At 41.9% G+C, this 19501-nt stretch overlaps 3 protein-coding genes across 8 annotated transcripts; 2 read left to right on the top strand and 1 right to left on the bottom strand.

The window, feature by feature from the left end:
• The first annotated feature begins 459 nt into the window (after positions 1-459).
• trmt61b (tRNA methyltransferase 61B) lies at positions 460-6486 on the top strand. Of its 4 annotated transcripts, none has more exons than XM_078174972.1 (8): positions 460-565; positions 759-1505; positions 1601-1703; positions 1807-1997; positions 2094-2185; positions 4752-4954; positions 5035-5115; positions 5202-6486. In XM_078174972.1, exons 2-8 carry the CDS (start codon positions 759-761, stop codon positions 5234-5236), a joined length of 1452 nt encoding a protein of 483 aa, XP_078031098.1. In that variant the 5' UTR covers positions 460-565; the 3' UTR covers positions 5237-6486. The 4 variants fall into 4 exon arrangements, with proteins under 4 accessions (XP_078031098.1, XP_033497769.2, XP_033497768.2 ...); XM_033641878.2 differs by having other exon boundaries at positions 5032-5115; XM_033641877.2 differs by having other exon boundaries at positions 469-1505.
• On the bottom strand, positions 5996-10166 carry spdya (speedy/RINGO cell cycle regulator family member A). 3 transcript variants are annotated; one of them, XM_033641879.2, is made up of 8 exons: positions 10054-10112; positions 9862-9907; positions 8508-8803; positions 8360-8418; positions 8185-8270; positions 7870-8041; positions 7313-7670; positions 5996-6134 (listed from the first exon to the last, which is right to left on the bottom strand). In XM_033641879.2, exons 3-8 carry the CDS (start codon positions 8758-8760, stop codon positions 6079-6081), a joined length of 984 nt encoding a protein of 327 aa, XP_033497770.1. In that variant the 5' UTR covers positions 8761-8803; positions 9862-9907; positions 10054-10112; the 3' UTR covers positions 5996-6078. The 3 variants fall into 3 exon arrangements, with proteins under 3 accessions (XP_033497770.1, XP_033497774.1, XP_033497771.1); XM_033641883.2 differs by lacking the exon at positions 9862-9907 and having other exon boundaries at positions 10054-10166; XM_033641880.2 differs by lacking the exon at positions 10054-10112 and having other exon boundaries at positions 9862-10041.
• A 1812-nt stretch (positions 10167-11978) lies between these two features.
• pcare1 (photoreceptor cilium actin regulator 1) lies at positions 11979-18546 on the top strand. Its single transcript, XM_033642276.2, has 2 exons — positions 11979-15698; positions 17591-18546. The coding sequence occupies exons 1-2, from the start codon at positions 12319-12321 to the stop codon at positions 17712-17714; spliced, it is 3504 nt and encodes a 1167-aa protein (XP_033498167.1). The 5' UTR covers positions 11979-12318; the 3' UTR covers positions 17715-18546.
• The last annotated feature ends 955 nt before the right edge of the window (positions 18547-19501 follow it).

Here is a 19501-nt window from a genome sequence, read left to right as displayed (position 1 = left end):
CACTTGTTGGAAATAACACTTGACATATTTACGACTTTTCACAGCACTTGAACGCACCAACAGCAAAATAAATCTGCCATAAATCTGTTTTGACGCCAAACTCATGTTTGCATTTCACATAAACACAGCCAGTTAATCAATGTAATGAATTTGCATATTTCATAAAGTCGAAAATACTATAATTTTAAAGAAAGACAGTGCTGTGCAAACCTAACTCTCTAAAACTGTGCAGTTTTAATAAAGTATGTCACATTGTTGTCCTGTGGCTTCAGTATTACAAACAGTGTGCAATGTATTCCCGGTTATTGGACAGAAAACCTAATAACAAAAGCAATAAGAGAGATAAGACCGCTGAATTTCAGTGTAAAGTCTATTTGAGGCGGAATAATGTTTCATAAAGTTTAGTTGCGATGTCGCCCTCTGCTGGTGGACTTTAATTACTGCAGCAGTCGCTCAGTTATGACGTAGCTCGCATGTGTTTATCCAGCATGGTGACCTCCTTGGTGTGTGAATACAGCCGGGGCTTACAGGAAATGAAGACGAGTGAAGTGCTAGCTGTTATAGAGTAAGTGAACTGTCAAACAGGTTTATCGTTATATTTATTTTGAGTAGTTTATTTCGCAGGAATCATATTCAAGTCAAGGAATCATACAGCTGTCATGTATAAGGTTCCATCTGCTTTTAATTTACTGGATATAGCCCTTAGTTTATGTATACGTTTATAAGTCATGTTGTAAAGTGAAAGAATGGCTTTGCAGATGCCCTTTGCTGGACTCCTGTTCATGCACAGACTGGTGAGAATTAGCACATCCACTCAGAGACATCTCAGCAGCAGGGACACACTTGTAAAGCTCCACAAATGTAAGAGGGAGATCAGACACTTTTCAACTGCTTCTGTGAGATGCAACGAGAATGAGGGAGACACCAGACTGACCTCCAGACAGGCACTGCTGTCAAGAAGGAGGCGACCCCTGTCTCCCCTGGAGAGGATCAGCAGCCTGCTGCCTGAGGACGCCCTGAGCCCTGAGGTGATGCAGCTGAGGGAGCAGAACCAGCAAGACCCTGAAGGAGAAGCAGACATCCAGGTATCGGGCACACACTGCTCACAAGAGGAAGGTGGACATGATGGAGTTTCAGAAGAGGATGGCTCAGATGCAGCTATGGAGACAAACCCATCAGAGGCTCAGATGAGGGGAACATCTCATGAGGAAGAAGGGTTGACACCACCCACACTTCCTGGGGAGAGCTTGCTTGTGTTTGGGGAGCTGGTTGTCGCTGAGTATCACAGGAGGAAATGGCGTGGGGAGTTCAGGAAGATGTTTGAACTTAAGCCGGGGGCACATCTGCATAGCAGCTGGGGGGCAATTCGGCATGAGGACATAGCCGGGCAGCCAGCAGGTTGCTTCCTGAAGACAACCATGGGGGCTTCGCTCCTTCTACGACGGCCCAGTCTGGAAGATTATGTGCTGTATATGAAGAGGGGGCCAGCCATCTCATACCCTAAGGTACGGTATTTGTTTGTGTGCCACATGCATTCCTGTTACAGATTGTTTTCTCCTCACAGATGTTTTGTGTTTTTGTGTCTCTCTTTTTTCCCCAGGATGCAGCTACTATGCTCATGATGATGGATGTCACAGAGGGAGACTGTGTGTTGGAGTCAGGATCGGGGTCAGGGGCCATGTCTCTGTTCCTGTCCAGAGCAGGTGTGCACCCATCATACTTCCATTGAAACTGAAGTTGAAGTGTAGAGTGTCAGAGCTTAGGTTTTACATGTTCTAATGAACCGTGTGTTTTTGGTTTTCCCAGTTGGCTCTAAGGGCAGCGTGCTGAGTGTGGAGGTCAGGGAGGACCACCACACGAGAGCGGTGCGGAACTACAAGCACTGGAGGACGTCTTGGAACCTGCGACGAGGGGAGGAGTGGCCCGATAACGTCCAGTTTCACAACGCCGACCTCTGTACGGCTTCCTCGCTCCTCGCTGCTAAGGGATTCCATGCGGTCAGTGTCTGGTTTAAAGGACCAATTAGATTTTGAATGAGAGAATTAGATTTTGTGTCAGCGGCTCATTCGTCTGATGGATTCTGTCTGTTGCAGGTTGCTCTTGACATGACCCACCCTCAGCTGGTTTTACCCACTGTGACTCCACGTCTGCACCCTGGAGCTGTTTGTGCTGTCTACCTTGCCAAGTGTGTATCTCCGGTGTTTCACTGTCACCTTTCACACCAGACCCAACACGAGAGGCTAACTGGAGTTGCATATATTGAGCTTCGACAAAGTGCAGTGGCTTCATACTGTTTTGGAATAGTTTGGCATTTAGGGAAATAAGCTCAATCGCTTTCTCCCCGACAGTTAGACGAGAAGATTGATACCTCTCTCACTCTCATCCATTAAGTGTGACGCCACAGCCAGCCGCTAGCAGCCAGTTAGCTTAGCTTACCATAAAGACTAGAAACAGGTGGAAGCAGTTAGCCTGGCTCTTTCCAAAGCTCACTCATTACATGTTAGATCTTATTCATGTAATCCGTACAAAAACTGAAGTGTAAAAAACGACACACTGTAAAAAATAAATTAAAAATTTCAGAGGGATTAAACAAACAATTATTAGGGAGTCCAGTATTTCTTTATGCTAATCTAAGCTAGCTGGCTATATACTGTACGTCCACTCAATTTGACGCTACAGCCAGCAGATGTTAGCTTAGCTTAGCACGAAGACTGCAAATCTTTCCAGCACCTGTTTACCAGCGCCTCTAAAATTCACTAACTTGTTGTATCATTTATTTAATTTCAGTTTTGAAATGACCAGTTGTAGTCTCCGCTGGTTGCCTGGCAGCCATTATGTATTATTTGCTAATTGTGAACATGAATGCTATTAGTGAATGTTACTAATGGTGTGTCTCAAATCACTTACTTCCGTTAGTACACTTCCATGTAGTATACCGTGTGCGCTATGTACTCATTGGCGTAGTGCGCAACTTTCGACAGGGTAGTGTTGTCTCAAACTAAACACAGCCATTGTGCACTCACCAGAAATGACGACCGCAAATTAGCTAATTGGCAAACTAGCATTAGCATTCGCGTTATCGTTTGCAGTACCAAATCATTACAGACTGCTAAATTAACCCAATAAACATACTGCTGGCTTATACCTGACAACAGTACAGTGGTGCTTAGTGCAAAAAACACATGTATTTGTACAATGCAGCGACGTTCGCCATCACACAGTCCTCGGCCGCCATTTCCAGTTTGAAAAGTGGTCGCTCCCCTTCTGCTACGTTGCCAAGGTGGCGACCATTGAGGGCGAGAAGTGTCCATAGTTCCACACTCAACTTCTTGACCGTTTTCAGTGCACCATCCGGGTACTCATAGTGCACTGCATTTTTCCATACTGCTCAGTGTGAACGCACTTATGCACTCAAAATATTAAGTGTAAGTACAGAGGTACGCGATTTGAGACAAAGCATAAGATTTCTTAACACTTAGCTGTAAATTTTACCTCGGATTATGAAAGCTAACATTTTTAGCAGCGACTTTGCATGGTGGAGCCGGGAGTCAGACGCACAAAGGATGCCAGAATGCAAAGTATTTTTTCCTATGATGGTGAAGGCATGAACTGCTCTACTCTCCCTCTGAATGGCTAGTACTTGTCGATGTTGTTGGTTGGGTTGGTTAGGTTTATGCAAGACAAGTGAGATTGGTGAGGGTTGGGGTAATACTGTCAGGGTAAGCCAATCAGTGCCAGAGTAAGGCGGGTAACGCCTTTGTCATCCTAGCCAAAAAAACAAACAAGAAACCTTACATCCAGCACATAACCCCGAGTAAAACCACAACGTATCATTTGTACAAATTAAAGAAGATATAACTTGTTAATTTGTGATCTTGGGACTGGTTAATAATTTTCTTTTAGCCTCCATATAGCGCCAGGCTAGCTGTTTCCACCAGTTTCCAGTGTTTTTGCTAAGCTAACGTAGCCGGCTGCTGTCTCCAGCTTCGTATTTATAGTATGTGGTACGGTTTTGCACTGGGAGTCTGAATTTTCTAGTTCTTAGTTAGGAATTTCAACTGAACTAACTCAGAAAGTCAGAGGAACCTCACCAACCCTGACCTCAAAATCCAAAATGGCTGCTCTCATCAACAGTAGTGAAAGCTGTAGTAATATACTGGTTATTTACGGTCTTTTTTGTGTCTCATTAAATCAGTCGTGCACACAGTCCTGTCCAACTACTACCTGTGGACACATTGCTACAGTGTTTGTATGTGCCAAATATAAGGTAATGCGTTTGTATCAAATGGTAAGGTGGCTCAAACTGGTCCAACATCTTGGTTTTCCAACTTGTTAAACTGGAACGCGATCAACTCGGGTGCAGTGTCATTCCCAGCCCCGATCTCAGACTTGTGAGGTAAATGGAACGCAGCATTACCTTACAGACATGAGAGTGATATCAAGCTTCTCATGTAACTCTCTGCAAGACAGCAGATAAGCACAGCCTGTTTCCCAAAATGTCTTTAAAGTGGGATGTGTCTTGATCTAAATAATGTATAGTGTAACACCTGGCTTGTCTTGAGTACACAAGAGTACATGATTAAAGCATAACAAAAATAAAATGGCAGGCATGATACCACCTGAAACATTTATGGTGTTCACCTGCGTGCTGAAGTGTTAATGCACTGCATTTTGCACATTACACCCACAAGTATAAGTGGGTGTTTTATATCAGTTTAAAACGCTGCTCTGATTATCCCTCTGTAACTCAGTGTAACACAGGTCATCGACCTGCTGGAAGGGATTCGATATTCTGCGCTCCCTTTGCTGTGCGAGCGCATCATGGAGGTTTCAAACCGACACTGGTTGGTGGCTCCGGCCCTCCAGAAAGATGGAAAACACTGCATCAGGAAAGCTCCAATCCTGGACGGAGACCAGAGGGAGGCGGGGGAAGCATCAGATGAGACTGATGAAGGTGATTTAAAGTCCTTTGTGTTTGTCATACATTATATTCTGAGCTCTTCCTTTATAAGTTCTACGGTTATATTTCAGAAGAGATGACCACAGAGGAACACCCAGCCTTCGGGAGTATTCCCTACATCGCTAGACCTCATCCTGAACAAATGAGCCACACAGGTCAGACAACACCACATTTCTAGTCCCAGTTTAACACTGTGTATATGATGTTGTAAAGAAACGGTCATTGTCTTTTTCATTTTCAGCATTCCTGGTGAAACTGAGGAAGATTGTGAGGTAGCTGTGCTGCCTGTGAGAAAGCCTGGACAAAAATAATTGTGACATATCAACCTATTTATCTCCTTACTGTAAATAATCTGAAAACTAACAAGGCCAAAATGTTCACTGTGGTGTATTTTAAGGAGATGTCTACTTTGTAAATGCAAAGTTAAAAATCCCAGACAATAGATAATCAGTACATTTAGTAAATAAGGGTCAGAATGATGCACTGTAAACTTACTGCATGTAAAGAGCAACATATTTGTATGTACCCCATTCCTGTAATGGAACCAAGTTAAGTTAATAAAACCAGGTTGTCATAAAGACTCAAAAACACAAACCGGTTCAAGCTTTTATTCAAAATGTCACAAGGCAGTATTGGACTATGAAACAGGCACATTGGCAACAATCCTAAAAACACACCCAGTTGAATCCCAGTACATTTAAGGACATGTATCGCAGGCTAAACTATAATTTAGCCAAAATGTTGAACTCATTTTTTGACAGTTATATTTAACATCTGTGAATAAATAAGTGTGTCAAAAAACAGAAGTGCTTCAGTACATAAATAAATAAATACATAAATAAATATCAAGAACTCAGTGCAGGCTAAACAGGTCTTTGGTGTTCCACATCAATCTTTATATATTTTCATCACAGTATGATGCATGGATTTCTCAGTCACTTAAATGGTTAACTTTGTTCTGACAGTTCCGTTAATTCAGCACTGTGTTCACATTAAACACAAACTAGTGAGTTGAACTTGTGATTCAGACCTTTTCTTCAGAGTAAAAGTGGCGTTAAAGAGGTGAGACAGCACCACGCAGATCACCTCGGTCAGTGCTGCTGAGGTGGTGCGACGCTCTACTTAGTGATCCAGTCCATGGAGGTGTCACATGTGGACCCGCAGGAAGATTCATCTAACAAAGATGGAGGATAAAAAAAGTAGTTTAGTGCAACTGGAAATATTAAATATCTCAGACATTAAATTATTAGGAGTCAGAAACACACTAGAATTAATCCTGTTACTGAATGTAATATTCAAGCTCCTGTTCATATTTAAGTTGGTATCACAGGATGTGTACAGCACCATCTTTTCCAGTTTCACCTCCCAGGTGGAATCCAGCTAAATCACATCTACACACAATCCAGATTCCAGAATCCAAATTACGTCATACGTCATGGAGCGAAGGAGAGAATCTGCTTCACACTATTTCAACTGCTGTTACACAATTGCTTATTTTTGTTAAAAATAAATAGTTCATCATTGCATTAATCTGTTTCATCTTGTTTCATTTTATCTTGTTTATCTTATCTTTGTCCCTGAGAAATATGAATAAAATGATTTTATGAATATGAATGATTGATCAATTGTGAGTGTGACTGAAACATTTTTAGACCTACTGTATCTAAGTGTGTAGCAAACAACATGCACCAGTTGAAGTGGTATACACTGATCAAAAAGCTGGGGACAAAATCATTCCTATGCTCCTGCTGATAAATAATTCACTTACAGTAATCAAGTAGTCCACTTACAGTATTTATTTGGGGTGTTTTCATACAGGCCAACAAATAGAAAAATGATGAAAAACTACGGTAACTCTATCTATTCTTTTTACTTCACTCCCACACCCCTGATGGTGACTTGTCTGCTTCCACCTGGCTACCTGAGAGATTAGTGCTGCACATGTTGAAATCATTGCGAGAGAGAGAAAGTCATTTTCTCTTAGTGTAAAATGTAGTCTCCTCTAAGATTATGGCTGCTACAGATGGAAACAGAAAACGACTGTGCACAGGAAAAGCACCTGTTGTTGAACCTGTTCTTGTCAGGTGGATCGATAAATCCTTAATAAAAAATAAATCATATATAATACTCTTCTGGACAGATGTGATCATGTTAAGAATTTGTGGCTCCCCCTGCAGGTTCCAGAGCCTCTTATAACAGCCTCTACAGTACAAGTGCGTAGGAGGTTCTTACATGCAATAATTTCTATTTTTAAATTAGAATACTTTTGAGAAACATTGCTTAAGTTTAAAAACGTTCCTGAGATTTTATGATCATCTCAGCCTTTTGCTTTTAGTGAAACGTGATACCTACCGCAAACCTCCTCAGCACAGCAGCAGGAGGAATGCTGCGCCTGGCTTTTAGTCTCCACCGTCTTCCTGCGAGAGGCTGTGGCCCTGGGTGGGGTTAACTCCAAACTCAGTGCAGAGTTGAATGGGTGTGGAAGGGCAAGGTTTGGGCTCTGCGCAGAAGAGCCTCTGGACAGAGAAGAGGAGCCGGGACCAATATCTAACCCAGAGCCACGGTTGCACAGGGTGCAGGAGACTGGAGAGGCCGAGGGCCCGCGGGGAATCCGACTAAAGTCTCGGTCCGCGTACTGCCGCTGAGCACCGCTGTGGTGCTCCAACCGCTCTCGCTGCCACACGAAGTGAGAGGACACAATGGCCATCACCTGGAGGACAAGAGATACGGAGACACAGACTGAGAAATGTACACGCACAGCTCCATCAGGAAATAAAAACAACAGAGATGGCACTTTTGGCATTAAACCAGCGCTACAAAAACTGCAGTGTGCAGCACAAACAAGACTGTGAAGACTCCCAGAGAAACACCATTTATCAGTTTCCTGAGGCAATTATATGTGTGTGTACCTCTTCACAGCAGCGCCTGCTGACAGCAGCTCTGTACTCAACTCGTGCCCACAGCTTGTCCCGCTGCTTGAGGAAGCGAGGAAACTGCTTCCTCCAGTTCTTGCCCAGCGCCCATGGAAAGATCTCATACTTGCTCTCTTCGTCATCCTCCTCCATGGTGTTGGCAAGATAGCTAGAGATCGAGCACATGAGCCAAATTTAGGGTTACAGTTTTTCCCCCAGCTGTGGCAGTAAAGGCAGCAGCACACAGGTTCCTTTTTTGCTAGAATATCAAAATAAAAAAGCTGAATTTTTCTTTCTTTCTTTGAAACTTACAGTGCAATGAAAAAATTCTTCCTGGTGTATTCAGCGATGGTGAAGCGGGCCCTTTTGAAGTACACAAAGGTCATGGCTAGAAGGTACTGATGAAATAGGGAGAAAAGTTGGAGTGAGTTAATCTGAGCATCTCAAAGCTTCAGAGAGATTCTGTCACTTTTATCAAATCATTTACCTTGTCTGTCATTTTACAGCAACAGTCCATCCACAGAAAGTCATGGATCAGGTCATCATCTGTAACCAAACAAAATTATTTCAAGTAAGATTGATCACTCTGAAACCACTTAATTAAAACACGCTTATTATTGGGACTATTCGTTTACCAAAAAGCTTGAAGAACGACTCCATTTCCTGCCGTTGGATGCCGATCGTCGGGGACAAGCTCTTCTTGACATAACACATCTCATCCCGACGCTGGCTCGGCTGGCTTTTCCCTAGCAGGCCCTGGGTGTCTCGACTGTTGGCTCTTTTGAGCCGGTGACCTCTTCTGATTGGGAGCAAGTTTGAACTGCTGAGCCTGACTCCAGCATTTCTTGAGGGGGAAGCCTGGCAACAGCTGTGTGTGTGCTTCATCATGCTTCAGATGCTTAGATCATCTGTAGCGGAAAGGTCTATGATACTGAAAAGAAATGGAGGAGAGGTATGAGTTATTCTGTGCACACAACATCGATTGTTCCTGAGATTTCTTCTATTCATGAATTTATTTATTTATTTAGTTTGCAGAGGCAGATCCTTATCCAAAAAGAGGGTAAAAGGACAGAGAGTGCCATATGCTGCACCCGTAGTCATGTGAGGTCGGAATAATCACAAAATTAGTTTCCAACTGGGAGAAGAACGCCCCCTCATGTCAGCAAAAAATGTTAGCATACAAGTTGCCAAGTTGTCGTCATATACACAGAAATATAGCACACAAAAGTAAATATTTGGTTGACTGTAACACATTTTTTAATTCACATATTGTATATCAATGTTTTGCTCACATGTAATTTGTGATACGATATTAGATCGTAACTGTTAGTTGCTGACCTCGATTAGTTATAAAAGTTATTTACTTGCAGTAATCAGGTAAAGCAGTCTTTTCGTTATTTTAGGGGACGTACTGGTGTGGCAACACGTCTGGGACAAAATCACTTTTTAATATAAAACGTCAAACTGTTATCAACGCGTTTTTTAAATGCTCTAAGCAATAAAATACAACACATGAACTTGAAGCGTCCATGTTGTTTCCATCTTACAAATGGGACCATACCAGGAGCACTTGAATGCAGCATGACTGTTAAGCCCCTTTAGGAAAATCTGTGATGTTGGTCTATAGCTAAAAGTAACTTAGCTTGCTTAGCTACAAACCCAAAGTAAGGTTTCTTCAATTTGCTTGTTTAATTTAAAAAAACTGTGGGAAGTTCAACCTTGTAAATGACTTTCACTACGTCCATCTTAATGACAACTAGGTATTAAGCCAACTCGCAGCCACCAAGCTAGAAAGCTGACAAATTACAACAGCTTGCAAGAAGTTGTTTGAACCGTTAACTTAGTAATAAACTCGGCAAACAAGTCTTAAAGTTAAACTAACTTTAACACTAAGACCGTCTCCAACCCAGTCCTCACCTCCGCGGCTCTTGCTTTTGGTTTCAGTCAATAAAGCAAAGATGAGCGATTAGCTAACGTTAGCTAGCTTACCTGTAAAACCCGATGAAAAGACGACAATTGTCGATGTTACTAACACCTGTATCAGACACACAACGGTACAAAACGTAATGGCGCTAAGAGCAGATGTCAATAATGTCCTTGAAAACAGAAGAGAATGCAATTATAACAACGTTTATTAAAGCTAAAAAGGTTATAAGTTATCAGTATTTACAAAGCACTGACCGGAGGTGAAGGTGGTTTGGGAACGCGCTCCAGGATGCGCGCCAATCGCTCAGCAGTTCACGTGCACGCGAGGAGGACCAATCGCGGACTTCTTCTTCTTCTTCTTCTTCTTCTTCTTCTTCTGCTTCTGCATCTGCTTCTTCTTCTTCTCCCTGTCCAACCTCCAGCATGTATTTCTTAGTATTAAAAATGGAAAACCCACATTACATACTCGATAGACACATCCACATAAAGATAAAACTACTATGGAATAAATTACACATGGGATGTCATCATTAAAACATAGGGTTTCTCTTTCCATAAAAATGGTAGTAACATGGTGGTAAAATTAGCCTACATTATTTTAGTAATTGAGTTGAGTTAAGATTGTGGAATGTGATTTTAGTAAGCCACGGGGTGCTGCTGAGACCAAATTAGGGTTCATTTAGTTGTATTACCACAATTTAAGAAGTAGAAAATTCACACTGAAAAATCAACTTTCCAACTCTCCATATAAGACATAGCTACTTAAAAAAGTAAGGATTCTTAGGGGCCCAAGATCAGTATTTTCACAACCAAAATTTCTATGTTTGACATTAAACATTGTTGTGTCTTTTCTAATAAATAACTATTAAAAATAGAAGGGTGGCCTTAACACTTGATTGGATTTGTTTGTTATTTTCAGTAACTTGTAAGGCTATAATATTCCATGGAACAACGTGCCAGACAGTCCAGGGAACACTAAAAGTTTTATCTGCATATTGAGTGTAGTTTGATAGACTACAGAAGGTAAAATTATTAAAGAGCGAGCAGCTATACTTTATGAAAATGGAGTCTGAAACTGCTGGTTCTTTTTATTATTATTGCAAAACAATAATGCATCAAATCTCTTGTCAGAGATTACAAATACAGATATAAAATAAACAAAAAAGAGAGAAAAATACAAAACAATTACAGTAGTTTCAATGATTGTATCACAAGAACATGCTGAGGCAAATGGGTTACATAGGATATGGATGAGGGTAAAAATAGCCTCTGCCATACTTAAGAGATCAAGTTTGTACCAATTTATACAATACTTAGAGTAGACACATGAATACACATTTAACCAGAAATGTGTTAAAGAGAAGCCAAATGGGAGAATATAAAATGTTTTCACAAACAAATGGCAGTTAACATATCTACACAAAATATAATGTTGCAAGTTATGTGCAAAAAAGGCAAATAATGTTTTGTGAAAAAAGTCTTTATCACATCACGGTTCAGTGTACATGTTGTCATTCTGATCTAAACTATAGAGCCTTCTAATACATTAATGTTGTTTATTTTATCTCATTTTTTTCCCATTTAGTTAAATTAATTTGTGTTATTTGTCTTGAAAGGATGAAAAAGAAAAATCTGAGAGGAAAGATAAACTACTATAATCTTTTCTATTTTTTATTTTAGTCTACTACTGAGAGGCAAAGGTAGTTCAAATTATTTTAAAGACTGGCTCACTGTTCCACTGCACTGATGCTAGATATAGATGTTAAGAGAGGATCAGCAAATCACCAAAATAACTTACTGAACAACTGTATGACAAAGGCATTAAAGGCTGTTTTTAGACAGCATGTCAAATGGAAACATTATCAATGTTTATTAAAGCATCAGTGAAATTGTTTTTTTTATATCATATCACTTCTGATAGAATATAACTATTAGTACCTGTTACCTGAATATAACTGCAACTGCATGAAATGCAATTGAAAAAAAAGCTTTTTCATTTATTTTTTCTTTTCTTTCTGCAATGGAAATGGCTGCTAAATGGGGAGATATTGTTTTGCATGCTATAAAAAGCCACCTGAGGCCAGCTCTCGTTACGCAAATGAGCTTATAGTCTTACAAGTAGGTGAGTTTTATATGGTTTAACGTGACATATGTGCACGCTGAGGAGTTCACTGAAAGCCTCACTAATCCTCTCAGCTGCTTGTCCTTTGTTAGGTAGAGGAGGATGAGTTTCAGAGCACGCAACAAGGATTTTTTTTTAATATAAACATGACCATCGATCTGTGGATTTTTTTCCTATGACAGGTGGGAGAGATCTGTAAAATGGATGTGTCAGTGTTTTGTTTTGGTAGCATCCTTGCGGGGAGGGATCTTATCAGTCTCGACAACCTCAGCCATCTGAAAATGACAGATACAGCAGGTGGCTGAGGACCCTGGCTATTCTTTGCATCATTTACTGCATTGCTGTGTTGGAGTCTCAAAGAAGAAACAAATATCAGCTTGTATTTGAGAACATCCAGAATGGGCTGCTCACCATCCAAAGGAAACCATTTTGGGGTTCTTGGCCCCACGAGGAAGGGGAGAATGCTTCCTCCTCCACCTCAAGCAAGCCCCAGAGATTCTCACTTTGAAGATGGAGAGAATCAAAATTCAACTGAATCAACAGATGGAGATACAAAGGAGAGGAAGGCAGCCGGACAAACCCAGGTATTTCAAAAAGAGGCTCAAATGACACCACAGAAAAAGAGACATGTGGCTGACCTCGCCCCTGAAGTAGTAAACATGGATAAACTGGGGAGTCAAGGAACGGACAACAACACAGTTTCACAGAGAAAAGACAAAAATGTTGACAAGCAGGATGGGACAGAAAAAAAGCCTGTCAGAAAACCTAAAAAAAATACCAGAGGTATTAAGGGGCTAAAGAAGAAAGACAAGGAGAAAGACAAACCACTTACAGAACAGAAAGTGGACTTCCCAGAACCTTTGGTAAAAGCTCACCAAGCTGCTTATGCCTTTTTGAATCCCAGCATAAACAAATATGACGCTTTACTAGGACTCCTGGAAGAAGCAACCCAAACACAGGTTTCTGTACAGACTATGGTTGCTTTTATGGCTTTACGCTATGAGGAAATAATTCAGGGACTGGAAGAGATGGCAGACGAGGGAGAAAAAGTTTTAAAAGAAAATGGAGAACATCTTGCTTGGCCAAGTCAAATGAAAAACCTCTCATCTTCTCCACCTTTGAAGTCTGGCTCTGCTAATATTGAGCCCCCACCGGATTTGTTGCAGCAGCTGCTTCAGTACACCACACAGAGAATGCGAAATGTGAGCCAGACTGTTGGTGGAATTGGGGACTCTGCTTTAGAGGAGGCAGTGGAGTACTTTGCCTCTGTCTCTGAGCTTTTAGAGGAGAAACTGAAAGTCAAACGTGCAGTAGAGACTAGGCTAATGCAACTCTTATCTCGCATTGAAATGGCCTCTTTGCGCAAGCCTGGGCCAGAGGATTCTGCTCTCTTTAGTGAGGACAGTGGTATTGGAGCTGAGAGTGAATCCCTTGCTGGATCTGAAAGACGCCATAGACGAGAGAGTTGTGCATCTACTGGGACAAATAGAACTACCTCTGTCAGTCCTTTGGGATACATCCCCATGGACATTAGGCAAGGAATATCAAGGCAAAAGCTTGCAAGTCAAATAAGTCCAAGTGTTTCCCTCACCTCACTCAACTCATTAGGTTCTACATGTACTATAATGGCTAATTACCACAGAGACTCATTGTTAGGATCAGTCTCTTTAGATTATGGGGAGGAAGACGACAATGATGATGAGGAGGATATGGACAGAGGTGTGAAAGATGTGCAAGTAGGGTTGAGAAAGCGATCAAATTCTTCACCCGTAGACCACCAACAACAACAACCACGCCGCCTACCCCCAAAGCGAATAGAGAATCCTCAAAATGTTGAAATGACTCTCAAAATGAAAAATGCTATAAGTGGTAGGATACAGTTTGTTCCATCACAGAACGCTAGTGCCAAAACAAAGACAGCTGGCAGCCCAAAAACCAGTAGACGGCAGTGGACCGAGGAAGTCGAACGATCTCCAAGGAGGCCTCAAACAACGGCACCTACTCGGAAGGCAGTGTCAAAAAAGACCCCAGTGACTAGAGAGCGACGTTCCCAGTCAGCAGAATCCCTGCAGAGCAAAGAAGAAGATCCAACTCTGCTTGAATTAGAAAGGACCCAGAAGGATTTAAACCAGAGGCTGCAGAGGATGAGTAAAAGCAAGGCAGGTGGAAGTGTTAAGAATCCTCTGTCAAAACAAAATCAAGGAACCTCACCAGCACAATCTCCAGCAAGAAATCGCAAACAACCCTTACTTCAGAAAAACAGCAATCCCCAACCACCTGATGACAAAGCAGGCCTTACAAGGCGCAATGCAAAAAAACAGGAGGTAGTCAGTGATGTGGAAGAAGATAAACTGAAGGACCAGAAAATATTAAAGGGTCCTATAAAAGCCACCCCACCCCCTAGCCCTCCTTCATCACCACGACCATCTTCAGGCCTTTACAGAGGCAGAAACTCAGTTAAAAGACTAATTGATACCTTCAGTCAAGGAATAGAGGATCTAGATGGTCCTAAAGTTCTGGGGCCTCTCAGAGGAGTACGGAAATGTGGTGTCCCAGTGTTACCTGGTTTAGGCAATGTGGAAGCTGTGCTTAGCACTGGGATAACCAGCTGTAGACCTGAATCCACTGCATCAGAGAAAACCAGTGACTTAGATCTGGATAGTCTTCCTCCGCCTCCACTGGAAGTATTAATGGACAATTCTTTTGAAAGTGCCCAGAGTCTTTTAACTGGTATAGCTGATGAAGGGGCTACCAAAGTCAGAAAATCACCTGTATTAAAGAGGGCTTTAGTATCTCAGCGATTGAAGGCCTCAGTTCAGTCAGTGACAGTGCTGCCAAGTAAAGGAGGCCCTCCACAAGTTTCCAAGATTTCCCCCCTTGTTAGAGCAGATCAACAAGGTGCATCTACTCCATTAAAGGCCAGCCAACCAGATGTTCAACAGGAGGCAGACCCAAGTGGAAAGGAAAAAGATTCCTCGTATCAGCAAGACAGAAAGATGATACACCTAAGACACTCATCAGACTCACAGAGATTGTCAACAAATTCTCTAGTAACAAATCCATCTGCCAGTCAAGAAGGATCAGCAGACATACAAGATGGTGGCAACCTTTCAGTGCCTGGATCTAACACTACAGCGTCAACAGTGCCTCCTTCTTCAGTCGTCAGGAGCCAGCCACCTGCCACGCCACCCATGCATAAGGGGCGAATGTTACCGTCCACACCTTCTGCACCAAGCAGTCTACATCGAAGACTTCCCAGTCCCCACACCTTCAAAAGGCAACCTACTCCACCCTCTTCTGCTAGCCCTCCTGTTAACAGGAAACTCCCTACACCACCTGCAATCCAAGGGAGGCTCCCCAGCCCACCTGTCGCAAAACAGAACTCAAATTCATCCTCCTCCTACCCTTTCAAAGCACCGTCTCCACCAGCTTCCCCAAAGGTACAAAGATGGTCAAGGGAGAACAGCAGCGAAGACTTGTCTAGTCCTCGGATGATCAGTAATGCTCGTTCAGTCTTCTGCCCTGTCTCCTCATCCCTGTTTGAAGCCCAGCCTTGTCCAGCTCCCCAACCCCCTCAAGCATGGACCTCTACTGGGGTCTCTTTTCTCCCACGTTCTTGGGGGAGTCGTGGGAGGTTTCCTGTATCTGTTCAAGGACCTCGGCCCTTCATCCGACGTAGCCATTCAGAACGAAGGCCAAGTCTAAGTCTGCCACCAAGAGCGCCAGGCATCTCAGTGGCTGAGACCTGTGGGAGTGAGCCAGCAATATACTCACAGGGGTGAGTGTTCACCCTGTTTTTATGTTACACATCTCAAATCCTTAAATTTGGCTTTTCATTCAATCTTTTATAATTGTATATTTTTTAAGTACCCTTATTCCATATTTCCTGTAAATTTTTGGAGAAATTTGCTGGTATGAAAAGGTTAATTTTTTAAAAAATACCCCACAATAGGCCCGTTTCCACTGAAGAAGTTCCTGGTACTATTTTGGGGGCAGGAACTACTACAGGAACGTCCTCTCGCTCAGCCCTCTCAACCGCTGTGTCTCCACTGAGAGAGCGGAGTACGAGGAGGGTTCCTGTAAAGTAATGGGCTCTGGATGTGACGTAATCGTTGCGCGACCATTTTGACTGGGGCGACGCAGCGGATGTCTTAGTTACAACTTGATTGAGCTAAATGGAGTAGTTTCATGTCATATCCGACAACGGGAGGCTTTTAACAGATGTCCTGATGTTAGCTTTGCTGCTGCTGTTAGCTGATGCTTTCTAGACATCGTGACTTCCCATAACTGAATAAATACCACACATATCAACACAAAACTGCTTTGCTAGCTCAATCATGTTGTAACTAAGATATCTGCTGGAAAAAATATTTTTTCACGGGCCATTTAGTGAGTTTTTTTTAGATGGCGGCGGAAGCTATATGAACGAGCTAACCCTCGTCTGCTGAGTTTTAAAAATGCTGGCTATTTTGTTGCTTTCTGTTGTAGTCACATCCCTCCTTGAGTATATCCAATCAGCACCAAGTAATCCCCAAGCCCCAGCCAGGAGTCTTTCGGGGCCATTCTGAGTACCTACCCCGAGGCAGGGACTTGTTTAGCCCCTGTAAAAGTTCCGGAACTCTGTCCTTCGGGGTGGTTCCTGCGGTGGAGACACGCACCAACAGCCCCGGCCCTGTAAAATTACCCCGAAGTTCCTGCGGTGGAAATGGGCCTATTAAGCAATATAATTTGGTGCTAACTGAGGGAAAATGGAGAACACTTTTAGTTGTTCTGAAAGAATTAGGAAAACTATGGTCATTACATAGCAAGTAGAAAACAGTATGTAAGTATGTTTATAAGAAGCTGTTAAAATGCCAAAACAACAACAGCAACAACTTGGTAACCAAGTGAATGTTTATTTGTAAGATAATGCTTCACAGTTGTTCAGTGTATGTTTACCTGCATTAGCTGACAACTGTAGCACCTGACCATTTCCCCCATTCCCCAGTATACTGTTGAATTACACAACCCTTTCCACAAAATATCTAGCTCCTTTCTAGGAAACTGGCAATTTCTGAAATTTAGTAGTAAAGTAGAGGACTTATAAAATAACGTGCTACCAACACTACCTCACTGTTACATTGATGATCTTTCTTAAAAATGGCTGACACATACACAGCTTGGTTTTTAGACATGTTTTTATGTTTACCAAGGCAGACATATTGAGCTCTTACTTAACATCAGTATCAACACTACTGCAGTTAGCTTTGAAGGTGACGGAAAATGCTGCAAAGCCATGTCACAAATATCATTACCCATATACTGTATGTACATATTATATTAAATTAGTATCACAACTATGTCTACTGAGACACGATTGGGTCAAAGATAAGCAAATTTAGTTGTCTCAAATACAGTATCTTGTTGAAATATCTAACTGATCAGCTAGATCAGTTGAGTAACACATAGAGTATAAGAGATAAAAAAATAGTCTTTTGAATCTCTCAAGTGAATCTCTAATTTTAGGGGGGTTGTGCCTATATGGCCTGGCATGTTTTCTTCCAGAGTAACCGAGTAAACTCACTTCACTAACTAATCTCATACATGCACCTTCCTGTTTATAATTGACACAAACCCACCTGGTCCACTTCCCCAATTGCTAATGACAACATCCTCCATTCATTCTCATAGGCTGGATGATGAACCAACCAGGGACGAAGAACTATGGGAGAGCCAATCAAACCTCAGGCCTACACTACGCTCTGCGTCACACCCTGACCTGTGTATTGTTGGACAAGCCTTGCACAGAGACTAAAGGGGCCAATGAAGGGCCAGTGGGATTATGGATTAGCCAGCCTTGCCAAGGATTTAAGACGACGGTGTTTATTTCCCTGCAAAGAAAGGGAGAGCTAATTCTATCCACTTTGCTGTTGTAACACACTTCCACAGTTTTTACAGTAAAGTGTGAGGAAAAGTGATTTATCTGAGAATTCATCTGTGCATAATATGTATTTCAGAGAGACATACATATTATACACATTTTTATGTTTACAGTTTATGGAACTCATTACTTGGTTTGTGACTGTACTACAGATTCAGGGGTTTTGGAAATGAATCATGCTTCACACAAGCTTGTACAGTATATTGCAAGTTTACTTTCAGTTCATTCAGAGGTTACATCTTAACAATTCAAAATACTGAATGTAGTGTGTCTGTGGCTTTATCTTATCTCAACTTTAACTGGTTTTAAAAAGACATAAAAAAGACCACAACTATTAAAATGTGTTAATAAATATCTGAGTGGGTTGTTGCTCCATTACTGGCAAAGTAACCATATTATTGAATGAACTGAAAGTAACTTCATCACATCAGTGCCATGAACCATTCCAGGATTTTAATCTTATTGTAAATAGTTCTGTTTTTGGAAATTATTAATCCAAACAATAATGTTATCATCCGTAGTTACATATATGACTGTTATGAACTAGGTTTTCAATAATTCAGTGAGATATTGTTTCTCTCCATTGTCATATGCTACAAGGCAAAATAAGACCACTCTCAACCAGTATTTTCAAGGGTTTTCAAGTTGTTGGGTTTTCTTTTTTACAATTTGTTTATTAATAAAAAAAAGCATATACAATCATCAACACCTTTGCATCTTCTGTCATCAATTTCTAAATGTTAAATGTGTCTTTGTTTTGTTAATAAATAAATTAACTAATTAGTCAATTATTTTAAGGTCCAGTGTGTAGGAAATAGGGGCATTTATTGGCAGAAATGGTATATATCATATTCATTACTATGTTTTCATTTGTGTATAATCAACAGAAACTAAGCATTGTTGTGTTTTTGTAACCTTGGAATGAGCCATTATCTCCTTAACATGTGGGTCCTTTTCCATGAGGTCTGATGTTGTTCTTCATTAGCCCAAAGTGGACAAACCAAACACTGGCTTTGGATAGAGCCATTCACACATATTCCTACATGCAGTCTACAACCTCACTGCTAGATGTCACTAAATCCTACACACTGAACCTTAAACAAACACCCAGTGCTTTACTTTTCCCCCTGAGTATGAATGAAGTGGCGGCACGGTGGTGCAGTGGTTAGCATTGTTGCCTTACAGCAAGTGGGTACCTGGTTCGAACCCAGGATGGGGGGTTTCGAACCCAGGGTGGGAGCTTGCATGTTCTCCCTGTATCAGTGTGGGTTTCCTCCGGGTGCTCTGGCTTCCTCCCACAGTCCAAAGACATGCAGGTTAATTGGTGACTCTGCTTGTAGGTGTGAATGTGAGTGTGAATAGTTGTCTATTTCTATGTGTCAGCCTTGTGATAGTCTGGCGACCTGTCCAGGGTGTACCCTGGCTCTCGCCCAATGTCAGCTGGGATCGGCTCCAGCCCCTCTGCGACCCCCAACAGGATAGGCGGTTACGGAAAATGAATGAATAAGTCATGCTCCAAAAACACTGGGTGCTACAATACCCATGGTGCAAGTCAGAAGCACCATTAGACCCTGCCTAGTAAAGGCTAATAACTTCTACTCCACTTGTCCACCTCTCAAACTTTTGGAAGCTAAAATATTAGTTAAGTAGTACTCCAAGGA

This window comes from Epinephelus lanceolatus, chromosome 15, assembly GCF_041903045.1.
Source record: "Epinephelus lanceolatus isolate andai-2023 chromosome 15, ASM4190304v1, whole genome shotgun sequence".
NCBI lineage: Eukaryota > Metazoa > Chordata > Actinopteri > Perciformes > Serranidae > Epinephelus > Epinephelus lanceolatus.
This window is presented reverse-complemented; position numbering and strand designations above follow the sequence as displayed.